General features: G+C 46.0%; 2 protein-coding genes across 2 annotated transcripts in view; both read left to right on the forward strand.

Annotated features, from left to right (window-relative positions):
- Positions 1-16,776, forward strand: part of LOC311513771 (olfactory receptor 51G2-like) — a gene marked incomplete at both ends in the record, with an annotated part of 350,119 nt that overhangs the window by 161,004 nt on the left and 172,339 nt on the right. The window lies entirely within an intron of this gene.
- On the forward strand, positions 14,817-15,755 carry LOC311513229 (olfactory receptor 52P1-like; the record flags this gene model as incomplete). The annotated part of the gene is made up of 1 exon (XM_084614910.1): positions 14,817-15,755. The coding sequence occupies one exon, from the start codon at positions 14,817-14,819 to the stop codon at positions 15,753-15,755; it is 939 nt and encodes a 312-aa protein (XP_084471036.1).

Consider the following 16,776-nt stretch of genomic DNA (forward strand, 5'->3'; position numbering starts at 1 on the left):
TTTAATCCTCTGGGACAAGATGGGGAAAGGAGATCTCCTCAATAATCAAGAGTGCTCTGTCCCAGTTTGGCTGAGCTCAACATTGTACAAGTTAACAGACTGAAAAGTTCCTCACACCTCATGTCTTATCACTCCATCACTAAGCACTGCTCTCTCCGTTGCGAAGTTCCCTCTCTCTGACATCTCTGTGTCATCAGCGAGGATGAAATGTTGCCCTTTTGAGACTAACTGTAACAAACTAGTTCAACTCAAAATATGGACATTGGCTTACGTCATTGAATGCCATTAAAAATAAATAACATAATAATGTGATTGTTGTTTTTAGACTACCTACATTTTCTGCTGTTTTTGTGTTATATTTAACACTGTCATTCTCTTGTTGTAGTTTCAAACACCTGTCAACCCTCAATCGGGATACAAATACCAGTACTGGCGTTTTCATTTTGAATTTGATTGTCATCTCACAGCTTCTTTGCTAATGTGCACCAACTCCTGCAGGACCTAGTAGTTTTAAAAAAAAAAAAAAACATCATATATGTGCTAAATATCTAATCAAATCTCCATTCCTTTTTTGATGTATAGTCCAATGTGTTAATTAAAAAGAACCCCATTGTTTTAAGAAATAGATTGAGCTATTTCTGGCTTAGTTTTTAAGTAACTTCGGGCTAATAATGCAATAGAAATCTGGCAATTATTCAAGATAAGCTGGAGGCAGAGCAACAGCAGCCCGAAACAGAAGGGCCAGAGAAGCAGCCCAGACAGCAGAACTAGCTGGTGTGAATCTGAGAGGTTCTGGACAATTGGTTCAAGGACTGGGGAGCACAACAGTGCTTGCCCTTCTCTCATATCCATGGCCCCACTGAAGAGTAAGATGACTGTGCCCTTGGACCAAGGGCAGAGATCATAGCTAGAGAGACAGTGCAGCCCTGCGGTGCACAGAGTTCATAGACAATGATTATGATTAGTAGGTGGCCACCATTGTTTATTGGTGGGGAAATGAGAAAAGTTTGCCTAGAGACGGGTTTGTTTTGAAGTTTGTAAATACACAGTGGGTTGTTTGCCTCAGAGCATAGAGGGTAGGACAGAGTGGAGAGTTGTTTTATTATTCAGACACTGAAGTGAAGGGTTAATGTCTAGCTATTCCACCTGGAAGCAGGCGGGGCACACCCTGACTGTTTCCTAGAAGCAATGCACACATTGCTCTATCCAAGGACAAGGGCTAGATATGAACCCTGAGAACTTGATTGTTTGGACAGCAACTGTGGGAGGCTTTTTTAGCCTGGGCTCAAGGCCTGAGAACCAGGATTGTAGTAGATAGAGGATGGTAACTAAGCATATGAATCAATGTCATACATTCCTTTGTGTAGCAGTGTGTAATGCTTAGGGGGAGAAATATAATAAAAGGAGAAGGTGGAAGGCAGGGGGGGGCAGAACAGCCCATCTCCGCTGACCAGCCTGTTTGCTTGCTTAAAGCTGTGTTCTGTCTCATCACTGAACCGCCACACTGAAGGACAGCAAGCAAGGGACCCCTAATCTTGTGATCTGGAGGGCCCCCGTAGCAAGAACAAAGCTGGCATTATGATGAATCATACAGAGCATGTGTTTACTATTGTGTATATATGCTTCCGTATCACTCAGTAAATGACATGTGTTTTATGGAGAGGTCTCCTAGTCTCTTAACCAAAGCCCCTCCATTCTAAAGCCCACCCTACCAGCAGGGTAACACCATTGAATCAGAAGACCTCATCAGACTGCTGGCACTGGCCAAAACAGCCATCAATCCATCCAGGAGGACAACACTCCGCAAGGAGTTTCCCTGCGACCATAGTGTTACCCGGGGTTCTTTCAATCCAAAGCTCTTGGAAACTTTTATTCTGTACAAGGTGGTGTCAGGAAATAAATCAAGGGAGACATGGCCATCCAACAGATAGATGGCTGGAACAAACAGAGTGCTTTCACTTAAAGCTAAACTTTACTTAGTTTTACACACATCCTGTTATAAATATAAAGGGAAGGGTAACCACCTTTCTGTATACAGTGCTATAAAATCCCTCCTGGCCAGAGGCAAAGGCCTTTTACCTGTAAAGGGTTAAGAAGCTCAGGTAACCTGGCTGGCACCTGACCCATAATGACCAATGAGGGGACAAGATACTTTCAAATCTGGAGGCGGGGGAAAGGCTTTTGTCTGTCTGTGTGATACCTTTTCCAGGAACAGATCAAGGATGCAAGCCCTCCAACTCCTGTAAAGTTAGTAAATAATCTAGCTAGAAAATGTGTTAGGTTTTCTTTGTTTTGGCTTGTAAAATTCACTGTGCTGGAAGAAATGTGTATTCCTGTTTTTGTGTCTTTTTGTAACTTAAGGTTTTGCCTGGAGGGATTCTTTATGTTTTGAATCTGACTGTCTGTAAGATTATCTTCCATTCTGATCATATAGAATTGTTCTCTTGTCTTTTTTTGTTCTTCTAATAAAGTTCTGGGTTTTTTTAAGAATCTGATTGGGTTTTTTGGGTGTTAAAATCAAGGCTGGTTTGTGCTCATCTTGTTTATTCTCAAGCCGCCCCAGGAAAGGGGGGTGTAAGTCTTGGGGGGATATTTTTGGGAAATAGGAACTCCAAATAGTCCTTTCCCATGTTCTTTGTCTAAATCACTTGGTGGTGGCAGCATACTGTTCAAAGACAAGGCAAAATTTGTGCCTTGGGAAAGTTTTTAACCTAAGCTGGTAAAAATAAGCTTAGGGTTTTTTTCTTGCGGGTCCCCACATCTGTAACCTAGAGTTCAGAGTGGGAGGGAACCCTGACACATCCACAACAGGTTAGTAAAGCACCCCCAACCCTTGATAATTACCAAAACTGAGAGTGGCTCTCGAGTAGCACAGGGACAGGCTTCCATTGGCCAAACTTCCATCTGCTGGTGGGGACCCCAAGATGTGTCCAGACTGAACGTTCCTGAAAAAACCCACCCAAAGAGTCCAACTAATTCAAATTTCCCCCCCTAATATATATATATATTAGTAATACAATGACATGTCACTTAAAGAAATCTTGTTAAGCAAGCAGTTTTTTGAGGTTAAGCAAGAGGTTTCCTTCTGGTCATCGATTAACCAGGTGTGTTTTTTTCAGAGTTTGCGAGCTTGAGGCCCCTAAAATACATGTATCAGCTATTTCAACAGAATTCTTATCAGGAATGACGCGGGGTCAAGCTGCCCTTTAAGTGGCACCCAAAACCCCCTTCCATCCTGACTTGGTTAAGTTAAGGCTGCTGCATGGCCAATTTATGGCCTGCTGACTTGGCTGCTTTTAGTAGTAATCAATAGTGGTTTCAGGCAGTTTACTGGTTTGCCATAATCTCCCCGTACAGTTCCCCTCCTTTCATTTCACACAAGGGGGCCTTTATATGATTGCTGTCACACCTTTTTTTCTGAATGCACCTAGCTGAGATCCAATGACAGCTGAAGGCTCTCAGCTGAAATCGAGCAAATGATCTTCTTATTGGCTTTCCATACCAGCATAGCAATTGACAAGTGATAGCTCCATTTCCCTTTTAAGGGAGGGGCAACAAGTTCGATATGTTCCTTTCCTGGTGGTACGATTGCTGGTGGGAGTAACCACTGACTCATCTGTCAGGGGACTTGCAATTGCCAGCTTTTGCACCAGGTCCAGCATGTCATTAGGCTGGTAACAAAAACCACTACTATTTGGCACCCCAAGATAACTATGATGGAGTGTAGGGACAAATTCTGGATGCCTTTGCCAGTGGGCGACCATCCTTATAACACTTCCCACCAGAGGCGTGACAGGTCCTGGTCAATTCTTGCAAATACCCATTTAATTCTATTGGCATTATGATGCACGGTAACCATGACTCTGCGCTCTTCCTGTTTTGCAGTATATAGCCAGTTCTAGGTAGGGGCCCAATAAAATCAATTTGCAGTCAGGGCCATGGCCCCTCTATTCTTTGATGTCTCAGAGGACCTTTGATTATTTTGGGATCAGCATTATGGGCTGCACATAGTAGACAGTTATTCACAAACTGTACTACGTCACTGCTCATGTGTGGCCACCAGCTGGCAGACTACAATCAGGTTAAGGTTTTCCTTGCTCCTAGGTGTCTCCCATCGTGAGCTAGGGAAATCATTTCTATTCTTACGGCTACAGGAACCACCCAGACTGCTTCTGGATCCTTAGTTGCTCAAATTAATTTTGATTCATTCTGCCACACTTTCCACTCCTGGTGCTTTCCCTTTTTCACTAATTCTGTCAGGCCTGGATCCTGGCTTTAGAGGCTTTATTAAATCTATTTGAACTGAGTCTCCTTTTCTGGCTGCTGCTATAGGACCACCAACCCCAATTCTTGGCTGCCACAATTTTCTTTCTGTAGCCACCCTCCTTGCTTCCTTATCTGCCCGATTATTCCATTTTGACTCCTCAGTCCCCTTCCTGTGTGATCTGACTTTTCTCAAGTGAACGACAGTATCCCAGGCCTCCACCAATGCCCACATATATGTCAGTTTGTCGACATGGACTATGGGTTACCTATCTGTAGACCTCATCCCTCTCTTTTTCCATTCTGGAACCCAATCCACTAGGGACCAAAGGACCCAGTCTGAGCCTGGGAAAATGGCTACCTCCTGAGTGGTGGGGGTATTTTCGAGGGCTACTGCTATAGCCACAATTTTGGCTGCTTGGGCACAATATGGTGTATGCTGTCCCCTCAGCACCTCAGCCGTAGGCACTTTTACCGCAGCGAAGCCTGCAAGGATGACTGTTTTCGTAAAAACAAGAGCTGTCAACAAACCAAACAATATCTGCTATTCCCAGCATCTCACTCAGCATGGCCGCTCACTTGAAGAGTGACAGCTCCTGAGGCAGTGGCTCAGATAACGGGCATTTGTGCTCTTTCCCCTCTATCAGGAAGCTGTAAGGGATTGAGGACAGTACTGGGGTTTTATCCATATCTACATTTTTGTTTAACAAAGCAAGGGTCCATTTTGCCAAATGAGGACTGGCTAGGTGGCCGTTGTTGATTTTACTAATGAGTACATACTTCACTAGGGAGTGGGTTGTTTTTAGTCACACAGGGGACAAACCCACCAGGTATTCCCAATGCTTCTGCATTCCTCCAATCTGTGCTGCTTCTGTCAGAGACGTAGCTCTGAGAGCATCAGATTCTGCCTTCAAATTAATCCCTTCACTTTCCTTTTAGCTCTGATTCTTTCCAATTTCTGCACCTGGTCTTTTAGCTGATCTATCTCCTGATCCAGTGATGTCTCAACTATCCACAACCCCTGTAAAGCAGCCTTTTTCATTGCCCTAACATTCGGACCTCCCCACTTTCCCGCACTAACCCAGACATCCCGTTAATTGTGCAGCTGCAGGAAGGCTCTGGGGCCAATGAAGGCTTCCAGGGTCTGTTACCCCCATACTCTTCAACAAAATCTCTCAAGCTGTTTCCCAACATCATTTTCAACTGTTCTTTCTTTCCAGTTGGATCCCTGTCTCTGGACGTAATTATTCCACTGAGCAGGCAACCAGCCTGAGTTCTGAGTCCCAGTAACGGAATCTATCCATAAATTAGCTCACGAACTGTGACACAGGAACTTGTAGGGAGCGACCCCATCCCACCGTCTTTTACCTCCAATTGCAAGGGACAAACTACAAATTGTTTTCACCATCTGTCTCCTTCCTCTATACAATCTTTGCTGGGGCCTCCAAATTCTGTTACCCGGGGTTCTTTCCAGGGCTGTATTAACTTTTTGTTACCCAGTGCCAAACATATTTGTGAGCCCCCATGGGACAAGGTGCAGGAGGGCAGGATGGTCAGTCTCCAGAGAAAAGGTTGGGTTTGGGGCAATGAGGCACAGTGACAACGGGAGCATCCCTGCTCTGCACAGCCCAGAAGGAGGGCACTGTTTATGAACTTGCAGCTGCCTGAGGCAAACTGGCCTGCCCATCCCTGTGCTGCCAGCATGCCCCTTCCCCTTGAGGGTGGGCCCTCACCACACCACCCCCCTTCCCAGTGCCCCACCCTTATGCCTAGCCCCCACCCCTCCCAGAGACCTTCCTCGCTGGCCTCCCAAAACAACTGCACAGCACACTGTACACAACGCTCACCCAGCATCTTCCTGCCCATAGACCTCCCCACTGCCCACCACCTTCCTCACAGTCCCACATCACAGCTGCACAACACCGCATATTCCTGAGGGGATTCTGCACCAAAAAATTAAAAAGTCTGCGCACAATATCTTAAAATTCTGCACATTTATTTTTGTCAATTAATAAATGTGGATGCTCCAACTGGGCAGTGGGGAGCACAGGCGACTGGTTACATGGAGGTGGAAGATTACCCTGCAGGCTCCCTCTACCCCACCCCAGGACAGGGACTTAGCAGTGAGGCTGCACCCGACCCTGACACAGTACAAGGGACAGGCCTGCCCCAGAAAAACCCTGGGGCTCTGCCCCTCTGTGCCAGGTGCACTAGGTAGGGTGAGCAGGCTCAGCCTGACAGCAGGATCCAAGTGCAGCGGGACTTAGTGTGGCGGGATCCAGTTGGGGGTAAGAGAGTTCTCTGGGGGGCAGTCTGGGTGCGGGCGGCTCAGTGGGAGATCTGGATGCACAGAAGCTCGTTGCGGGGTTCCAGGTGCAGGGGCAAAGGGACTCTGCAGGAGACTGAGGTGAAGGTGTTTGCGGCTCAACGGGGGGATGGAGGGGAATCCAGGTGCAAGTGGTTGGGACTCAGTGCGTAGAGTATCGGGGGGGGGGCAGGGCTCTTTGGGTGGTACAGATGCAGGGGAGGTGCGGCTTGTCAGGGTGAGTGTTCAGTGGGCCTGCTTAAGAGAGTAGGCCCAGCTACTGCCAAGGGGATGCTGCATGCTGGGCTCCAGATTCCCCCGTGCCCCTGCTTCTCCCACCCCCTTCCCTTCCCCAACCCATGCCCCTTCCCCACTGCCCCATCTCCTCCCCACCGCATCCCCTTCCTTCCCCCTGCCTCTTCTCCCCACCCCTGCTTCCCCTATCCCCTTCTCTTCCCTATCCCATGTCCCTTCCCTACAACTCCTTCTCCTCCCCAGCTTGGGGGGCAGGGGGGAAACTGCCCCCCAGCACTCACCAGTGGCACGGCTTGGAGCTGGCAGAGCGGTCTGGGGCCAGGTCACTCCACTTCCTGCTGTCTGGTGATTGCAGGGTCAGCCTGACCCCGCACTCACGGGGCGATGGGAAGTGGAGTGACATGGCCCCAGACCGCTCTGCTCTGCTTCCCTGGCTCCCAGCCTTGGGACTTGGAGGGCAGAGGGGAACTGTCCCCCAGCACTCACCAGTGCATAGCTGGGAGCCGGCAGGGCAGAGTGGGCTGGGGCCAGGTCACTCCACTTCCCACCATCCGGTGAGTGCAGGGCTTGCCCTAACCGTGCTGCAGTCCCCCAGGACACAGAGCTCAGGTGAGGCGGTTTGCTGGAGAAAGGGATGGAGTGGGGATGGGGCTGGGGAGGAGCAGGGGTCAGAAGAGGCAGGGCGGGGGCACAGCAGGGCAGCTTTACTGACCAGCTCAGCCAGCCGGGGTGATCGGGCTGCCCAGGGCCCCTTCTGACTCTGGGCCCAGCGCCATGACACCACTGCTGCCATGGTTAACCCAGTACTCATTCTTTCAACCCAAAACTCTTGGAAACTTTTACTCTCTATGAGGTGGTGTCAGGAAATAAATCAGGAGAGACACGGCCATCCGACTGATAGATGGCTGACACAAAAGAGCAACACAAGAGTGTGTTCACTTAAAGCAAAACTTTACTTAGTTTCAAGCACTTACACATGTCTGCAACAGGTTACTAAAACACCCCAAACCCTCGATAATTACTGAAGTTGAGTGTGGCTCTCAAGTAGCACAGCAACAGGCTTCCATGGGCCAAACTTCCGTCTGCCGGTGAGGACACCAAGATGCGTCCAGATGGAGAGTTCCTGAAGAAACCCACCCAAAGAGTCAAACTAATTCAGAATTTCCCCCCTAATTTATACATTAGGAATACAATGACATGTCACTTAAAGGAAACTTATTAAGCAAGCAGTTTCAAGGTCAATCAAGAGGTTTCATTCTGGTGATCGATTTACCAGGTGTGTTTTTTCAGAATTTGCATGCAACGAGGCCCCTAAATTGCAGGTATCAGCAATTTCAATTGAATTCTTATCAGGAAGGATCTGGGGGTCAAGCTACCCTTTCTCTTGCACCCAAAAGCTTGGTTAAGCTGAGGATGCTGTATGGCAATTTATGGCCTGCTTACTTGACTGCTTTCAGCAATAAGCAATAGTGATTTCACGCAGTTTACTGTTTGCCAAAATCTCCCTGTGTAATAGGGGGTCTGTTTCCATTCCTTAGCTGTCTTACACACCTGAGCTGCGTTCCTCTGGGCAGCCTCACTGACTCCCTGGACTCCTTTTTGGTGCAGCCAGCATGGTCCAGAGTGTCCCCATCGTGCTCCTGAGCTTAACCCTTTTAAAACACAAGCCCATTCCCGTTTGCCCCTTTTTTTGTCCCAAATAGTAAATTCCAGTCCCAGGCGGTTAGCACCCAGAGGGCTCTACCCACTTACCTGGGATTTGAATTTGCCCAGACAATCCCCTCATGAGAAGTTTCTGGATGCAGAGGTTCCCTTATTGAAACTGCCCAACTTGATACAAAAAGCCCCCAAAGATGGGAGGCCAAAGCAGACTGACATGTGACAAGGCCTGGAAATGTTGCTACTAACAGTCTTCACAGCAGGTGCATTTAAAGACTTCAGGGATTTGTTTTTGAGAGAGCAATCCACACCCAGTGTTCCACAATCAAACACACTGGCACAAACCGTGGCACCAAGGGCTACTAAACGAGACCATGGCCACCAGGATGGGGTCCATGTTCCCTCTAATCTGCGCACCTGCACAAGAGTCCATCAAGGGCCACACACTTGATTATAACAGCCACGCCAATCCTCAGCGATGTTACTTTGTGTTTATCTTGGTAGATTCAATCAGAGAAAGGGAGAGGGTGAAGGGAAACCCTCTCACACCCAGTACCTGCTGTTTGAAATTTGGTGGCTTAAGTAAGCCCTCAGGTAGCTCAGTTTGGGTGTGTGGCACCATCTGGTGTCGTGTTGGGTGATAATAGTGCCTGGAGAGGCTGAATTACTAGCAAAGCAATTTGGAAAAGGGCCAGCCCAGCTGAGTGGTTAGAGGGTTGCAGCAGTTTTCACGGCTCCCAGACTCAACCCCGGGGACGATAATGCGCCACGTTCATACCTTCAGGATCCAAAATTATGCAATGACGCAAGCATGGGGCAGGGACTGTATCCAGTCCAAAAGTTCCAGATTTAGCAGTTGTTTGATTCCTTCACCACTGTGTTCCCACCCCAACAGGGCACAACAACGTCAAACACCACAGTAAGTGGAGAAGTCCCACTGTACTAATTCTGACACAGGAAAGCACAACCCCTTTTTTGCATCAATATCTGAAAGATCAACTCAATATTGAACTTTGATGATTACCTGATGCAGAGAGGAGATGAAATATTAGAAGGGTTTGAACTTCCAGAGGTATATCCACTTTAGACAGCACAAAGGGCAAATAGCTTTGATACCAGAATCCTGGGAGAAGGAAGTGTTTTCCATGTCCTACGGCTTGAATAAATTAAAGATCACTTCATTTCGCCTGCACAGAGTGGCTCTGACTTTGTAGAGGTTAATGTGCTGTACATTACAACTGCATGAGCAGTATACGATCAATTGACAATGTATTTTTGTCCCGTATCTTGTGACAGGATTCCCACACATACTGCAGATAGCTATACATTATACACAGGGAAGAAAAAAACCATTGTCAATTGCTAGGCTGAACAACATTCTGCAAGACAGTTTACCCTAACAATCTTCAGCCTCTGGTATCAGCAATTTATTTCTTCACTCCCAGGGGGAGGCTCTCAAGCTGTAGTTCTCCAGGGTCTATTTTCTGCTCAGCCCATGGCTCATGGAGCCAAGGGAATTGTCTGGGACTCTGCGAGTCTGCAGGGACTGCACAGAGGAATCATAAAACTCACTGCCCAACATGGCAAGTGTCAGATATGTGAGATTCATACTTTGATTCTTAGGGCTCTTCCTTCCTGTCACTGTATGGAGATTTCTTCGCTCTGCTGAGCAGGATTTCGGTGAGTTGCCTGTTCCTGCACTAAAGTTATTGCTAAGGGCAGAGGAAGGGCTCCAGGGTACAAGTGAAGAACCATCTGGGCAGGAATTCACCAGCACTGTTTGTTTAGTATTGTCAGAAACACCAACGGATTTGCCTGGTAAAATTGAAAGTACATATGTATTGGAGATAGTTTATACAAATATTTGTTTTTAAGATGAGTTCCTTGTCTCTTATTGTGTCCTCCTATCTGTGTCAATGGCTTCCTTTTTTGGGCGGTGTGGCTTTTCCTCTGGTTCACTCAATTTTTCCAATTCAGCGACTTCACTGCCCTACTCGGAAGTGCAGCTGAAGCCCTTGCAGTGGGTTTCTGTGTTACCAGAGGTTTCACAACAAGAATGGGTCGCACACTGGCCAGATTCTGCTCTCGCATTCGGCCTTCACTGCGTCACTCCAAATTGACACTGGCCTCCCTGAGAGCCAAATCAGGGCCCACGTGTTTTGGAATCTGTTAGGATATAGATATTCAGGCCTGTCGGTAAAGGCCTCTACTCTAAGAATTTAGGTGTATTCTTATCACTTGGCTAGTTCTAGAGGTATAAAAGAAAGAATCAAAATCACTGTCTGCCAGTGTAAGGGCCTTCTCTTACTGTGACAGTCTGAGGCCCTGTTCTTAGGCTAAGGCCTTTGGCTAAGCAGCAGAGGCAGCCATAAGCTGGGAAGCGACCGGTCACATCCTCACATTCCAACCTAGTCACATTGAAAGAAGGTGCTATTGGGCTGTTAGGATACAATCCTGTCCTGATAATGCCTATCACCTCCAGAGAAAGGGAAGTGCCTAGAAAATGTAAAAGGAAACTTAGTTGGATAAAACTTACTTATCCATAGCTGGGATGTGAAATCCTCACTTCTGTATTGTTTTGTCATTATAGTTCCCATTTTGCTATTGTTTGTCTGTATTATCTCTGTCTGGTTCTGTGATTGTTTCTATCTGCTGTATAATTAATTTTGCTGGGTGTAAACTAATTCAGGTGGTGGGATATAATTGGTTACATAATCATGTTACAATATGTTAGGATTGGTTAGTTAAATTTCAGGAAAATGATTGGTTAAGGTATAGCTAAGCAGAACTCAAGTTTTACTATATAGTCTGCAGTCAATCAGGAAGTGTGTGCCTGGGTGGGTGGGTGGGTGGGGGAGACTGGAACAAGGAATGGGGGTAAGGAAATTGGAATCATGTTATGCTAAGGGCAGGAATGGGAACAGGGACACAGGTGTTAGGCTCTGTGGTGTCAGAGCTGGGAAGGGGGACACTAAGGAAGGAAACTGGAATCATACTTGCTAGAAGTTCACCCCAATAAACATAGAATTGTTTGCACCTTTGGACTTCGGGTATTGTTGCTCTCTGTTCATGCGAGAAGGACCAGGGAAGTAAGTGGGTGAAGGAATAAGCCCCCTAACAGAATCCCCATCTTTCATGCCCGGTCTCAGAATGCCACATAAACTGGGGGTATTCTTCATACACTTTCAGCACCCTTACAGAAGTGGGCTTACAGTAGCAGGACCCGAACCAGTGATTTTTGCAGCTTATAGCCAAAAGTTAAAAACTTAGGGTGAATCTCATCACATTGATATCAATAGCAAAGTGCTGAAAACAGCCAGGAGTTCACCCTAAATCCACATGTAGGGACATAAATAAATAGCCCTATTTACACCAGTCGTTAGCCTCCAGCGACTTGAACTGGAGTCATGCTGTGGCCTCTAAGGATGGATACGCTTATTTGAATTAAAATGAACTGACAGGAGAGTTACTGGAATTTGAAACTTATTTCCAGACAGAATTTCTGTAACTTCAACTCCCAGCCATTGGATCCTGTTAAACATCTGTATGCTAGCCTGAAAAACCTATTATTAAATATTGGTTCCCTGGGTAGGTACTTACAGACTCTTATCAAGTCACCCCTTAACCATCTTTGTAAAACTGCACAGATTGAGATCTTTGCATCTATCACTGTAGGGCAGTTTTTCTGCTTTTTTAATAAATCTTGTGATTATTCTCTGAAACTCTTCAGTGTATCAACATCCATCTTTAACCATGGGCACCAGAACTGGAGACAGGATTCCAGCAGCAGTTGCACCAGTGCCAAATATAGAGGTAAAAAAAAGGTCTCTACCTCTCCTTCAGATTTCTTTGGTTACCATCTCAGGCTCTTTTGGTCACAAGGTCACACCGGGAGCTCATGTTTAGCTAATTAACCATTCAAGCACACAAATTCACAGTCATTGCACTTCCTATGATATCCCTCCATCATGTGATCACTGCCTACATTCTTTGTAGATACCTACATGGCTATATTAGAACACATGTTGGTTGTTTTGTCAAGGTTCCTTCCCCACTCTGAACTCTAGGGTACAGGTGTGGGGACCTGCATGAAAACCTCCTAAGCTTACTTTTACCAGCTTAGGTTAAAACTTCCCCAAAGTACAAACTATTTTACCCTTTGCCCTTGGACTTCCACTGCCACCACCAAACTTTATCTGGGTTCCTGAAAAAATGTAGTTTGGACACGTCTTTCCCCCCAAAATCCTCCCAATACTTGCACCCCACTTCCTGGGGAAGGTTTGGTAAAAATCCTCAACAATTTGCATAGGTGACCACAGACCCAAACCCTTGGATCTTAGAACAATGAAAAAGCATTCAGTTTCCTTACAAGAAGACTTTTAATAGAAGTAAAGGAATCACCTCTGTCAAATCAGGATGGTAGATACCTTACAGGGTAATTAGATTCAAAACATAGAGAATCCCTCTAGGCAAAACCTTAAGTTACAAAAAAGACTCACAGACAAGAATATTCATTCTATTCAGCACAGCTATTTTCTCAGCCATTTCAAGAAATCATAATCTAACACATACCTACCTAGATTATTTACTAAGTTCTAAGACTCCATTCCTGTTCTGTCCCTGGCAAAAGCAGCATACAGACAGACACAGACCCTTTGTTTTTCTCCCTCCTCCCAGCTTGTGAAAGTATCTTGTCTCCTCATTGGTCATTTTGGTCAGGTGCCAGCGAGGTTACCTTTAGCTTCTTAACCCTTTACAGGTGAGAGGATTTTTTCCTCTGACCAGGAGGGATTTTAAAGGGGTTTACCCTTCCCTTTATATTTATGACATGATTCGACCAAGTTTTTCAATCAATCCAGATCGATTGATCAATCCAGTGACCTGACCTATTCATCATTTATCACCCCCCAAGTTTTGCATCATCTGCAAACTTCTTCGTTATTCCGGCATGAGAAGGGTTGGCAAGTGAGCTGTTAACACATGTCTCTGTTTACACTTGTCAGTTAACACCTGTAACTTTTCCCTGAGCCAAAGCAGGGTGCCTGCAAGAAAGTATCTCACTAAAAGAAACAAGGGACATAACCGAGGTGCCAGCCTGTAACCCAAACCACCAAAACACTTGTGCCCCCAGTGCCCATTCTCTTGAGTAAAAAGTCATAGCCCAGCATGAGAATGTCTTTTCCCATGAGGGAAACTTGGCTCCTTTCCAATACAGTAACCGCATCATCGATCAGACCATTTAGTCCAGTGTCCTCTCTCTGACAGTGAGAGCCACAGGTGCTGCAGTACAAGGTGTAAGAAACCCACAGAGGGATGACCTGACTTTCAGGAGGGTGTCACCGTAATGCCTAACAGTTAGAGATTGGCTTGTGTCTAGAAACATGTGGCCATATAGGTTTTCCAAAATATTCATTTAGCTGTAACTATTGTAACTGAATAGTGTCACTTTCCATGTATATGTACTAAACCTTCCTGATTCTTGCTTAGCGCCTGACCTCAACTTTGTTTTGTGGCAACAAGTTCCTTAGTCTAATTCGGCATCAAGTGAATATACCATTCTTTTTTTATCGTTTTGAATTTGCCAAGTTTCAGTGTAATTGAATGTCCTCTTGATCTTGTGTTAGAGAGTAGTCTGAGCACATGTTCTCCCTCTCTCCTTCCAGTCAGTATTTTACAGACTTCTCTCATGTCTCCTCTTATTCATCTCTCTGTAAGGTAACAATTCCAGTCTTTTCAACTTCTCTCCTTGATCATTATCTCTGCCCTTCCCTGAACCCCTCTAGTTCTGAAATATCCTGTGTGAGAAGGGTGACCAGTACTACACAGAGAAGACCAGGGTAGGGTAAAAGATTGTCTGACTGATCTCATGGCATTGTATTTTCTGTATGATTTCCCATCCCTCTCCTCCTGGATAACAATGTTTTGCTTAGTTTCTGTCACTGCTTGCTCTCCGAGCAGAGTTTCATAGGGCTGCACACCATGACACCCAGGTCCCTGTCCTGAGCTCATACAGTTAATTTAGAAGCTTGTTAGGTGTTTCAGGAGTTCAAGCTTTTTCCTCCAGTGGGCATACATGTTGCAGTTATTGACATTGAAAGTCATCTACCATTCACATGGCTGGGTTAGCTACCTCTGAGGACTACTCTGTACTTGACTATGACAGAAATAATTGGGTGCCATCCTTAAATGTTGCCACCTCACTGCTCACCTCCCATTCTAGATTGTTAATAATTATGAAATATTTGTTATAAAGTGTGTAGCCCCCTAACTGTGCTTTTCTCCCTTCACAGGCATGTTGATCATTTCTGAGCCCAAATGACACCTTGACCTCCTCATGGCAGCTTTCAACCTCACCCTGCCTGACCTTTCAACATTCATCCTAATGGGCATCCCTGGCCTAGAAGTTGCTCACATTTGGATCTCCATCCCTTTCTCTATATTCTACATTATCGGCCTGTTTGGAAATTTCATGCTTCTGTTTGTTGTGGGCAAAGAGCAGACCCTACACAAGCCAATGTACCTGCTGATCTGCATGCTGGCAGTCACAGACATCGGCACATCTACCGCTGTTATGCCGAAGGAACTGTGTATATTTTGGTTCAAGTTCAAAGGCATTACTGTGGGTGGCTGCCTCACCCAGATGTTCTTCCTTCACTCAATTTCTATTATGGAGTCAGCCGTCCTCGTGACAATGGCCTTTGATCGCTATGTTGCCATATGTAACCCTCTGAGATATGCCACTATCCTCACCAATGCAAGAGTAGCTCAACTAGGGCTCGTGGGTTTGATAAGAGCTGTTCTCCTCATGTTGCCCCTTCCCCTGCTTCTGAGTAGGCAGCCATTCTGTGCCAATCACATTATCCCCCACACGTACTGCGAGCACATGGCTGTGGCAAAGATGTCGTGTGGGGACACCACTGTCAACAGGACATATGGCTTGGTGATGGCCTTTGTTGTCATTGGGGTAGATCTGACACTGGTTGCCCTGTCCTACAGTCTGATCATCAGGGCTGTCCTCAGAATCTCCTCCAAGAAATCCTGTCTGAAAGCCCTCAACACCTGCACAGCCCACATCTGTGTGATGATGACATCTTTTACTCTCTTCTTTTTCTCCATTCTGACACACCGGTTCGGTCAGAGCATCACTCCCTACGTTCACATCATCTTGGCAAACCTCTTCTTCCTCATCCCCCCCATGATCAACCCGATCATTTATGGCGTCAAAACCAAAGAGCTGCGTGACAAAGTGGTCAAATACATCTGCAGAAGCTGATCGCATGGAGCCATTGACTTTAATCCTCTGTGACAAGATGGGGAAAGGAGATCTCCTCAATAATCAAGGGTGCTCTGTCCCAGTTCGACCGAGCTCAACATTGTACAAGTTAACAGACTGAAAAGTTCCTCACACCTCATGTCTTACCATTCCATCACCAAGCACTGCTCTCTCCGTTGCGAAGTTCCCTCTCTCTGACCATCACGTGATCTCTTTTGGCATCACCCATCAGTCCCCAACCCCACATAGCCTGTCACTGAGCCTTTCTTTGGCTTCCAGAATACCAGAAGATACTGAAGCATTCGAAAGCAAGGTGGCTTTGCATTAGTTCCTGTGTGAACAGGTTCTTGATCAGTTTGATGAACTAAAGCTATGCTTTCAGATAGTCAAAAACAAAATAAGAAACTACAATGCTGAACTTCTTTTTCATGTGTGCAGTGATCCAGAGAGTAAAATCTACCTAATTTTGCTATGTCCAGTAATTGAGGAAGCCTGGAGGATAAACTAAATGTGACAGGTTGAAGGTGACAATTTAGGAAAGCTGCTGCAGGAATTGAGAACATTCTTCTAGAGCTTGTTGGTGAGAGTTGTGAAACGATGTATTTTTGAGAACAGGACTTCTGTAGTAAACTATGACAATACCTGTTGAGTCAAATTACTGACCACTTTGCACAGTCGCTTTTCAGTAAGAATTTTCAGAACCAACACTAACTGTTCACATTGTCAAAGATGTCAAAAGTAGATGTTGAGATTTCATATTGGCATTTTTGAAACAGATGAAACAGAGATTGCCACCACATGTCGAGGTGATTGAATCCCTTGCAATACTAAGTCCTTCTACTGCGCTCAGCTTGGCATAATCTAGATTGGCTGATATCTCATTTTTGCCATGGGTTTGTGGAGACCTTGGACAGTTGAAGCAGCAGTGGATAGTTTTGCCGATGGTTCCCTGGCCACATACTCAGGAAAACCAAGTTGAGCAGTTTGGAGTTGAAGTTGTCAAACATAAAAATTCGGCTGA

Source organism: Lepidochelys olivacea (genome assembly GCF_965140295.1).
Source record: "Lepidochelys olivacea isolate rLepOli2 genome assembly, chromosome: 1".
NCBI classification, from domain to species: domain Eukaryota; kingdom Metazoa; phylum Chordata; order Testudines; family Cheloniidae; genus Lepidochelys; species Lepidochelys olivacea.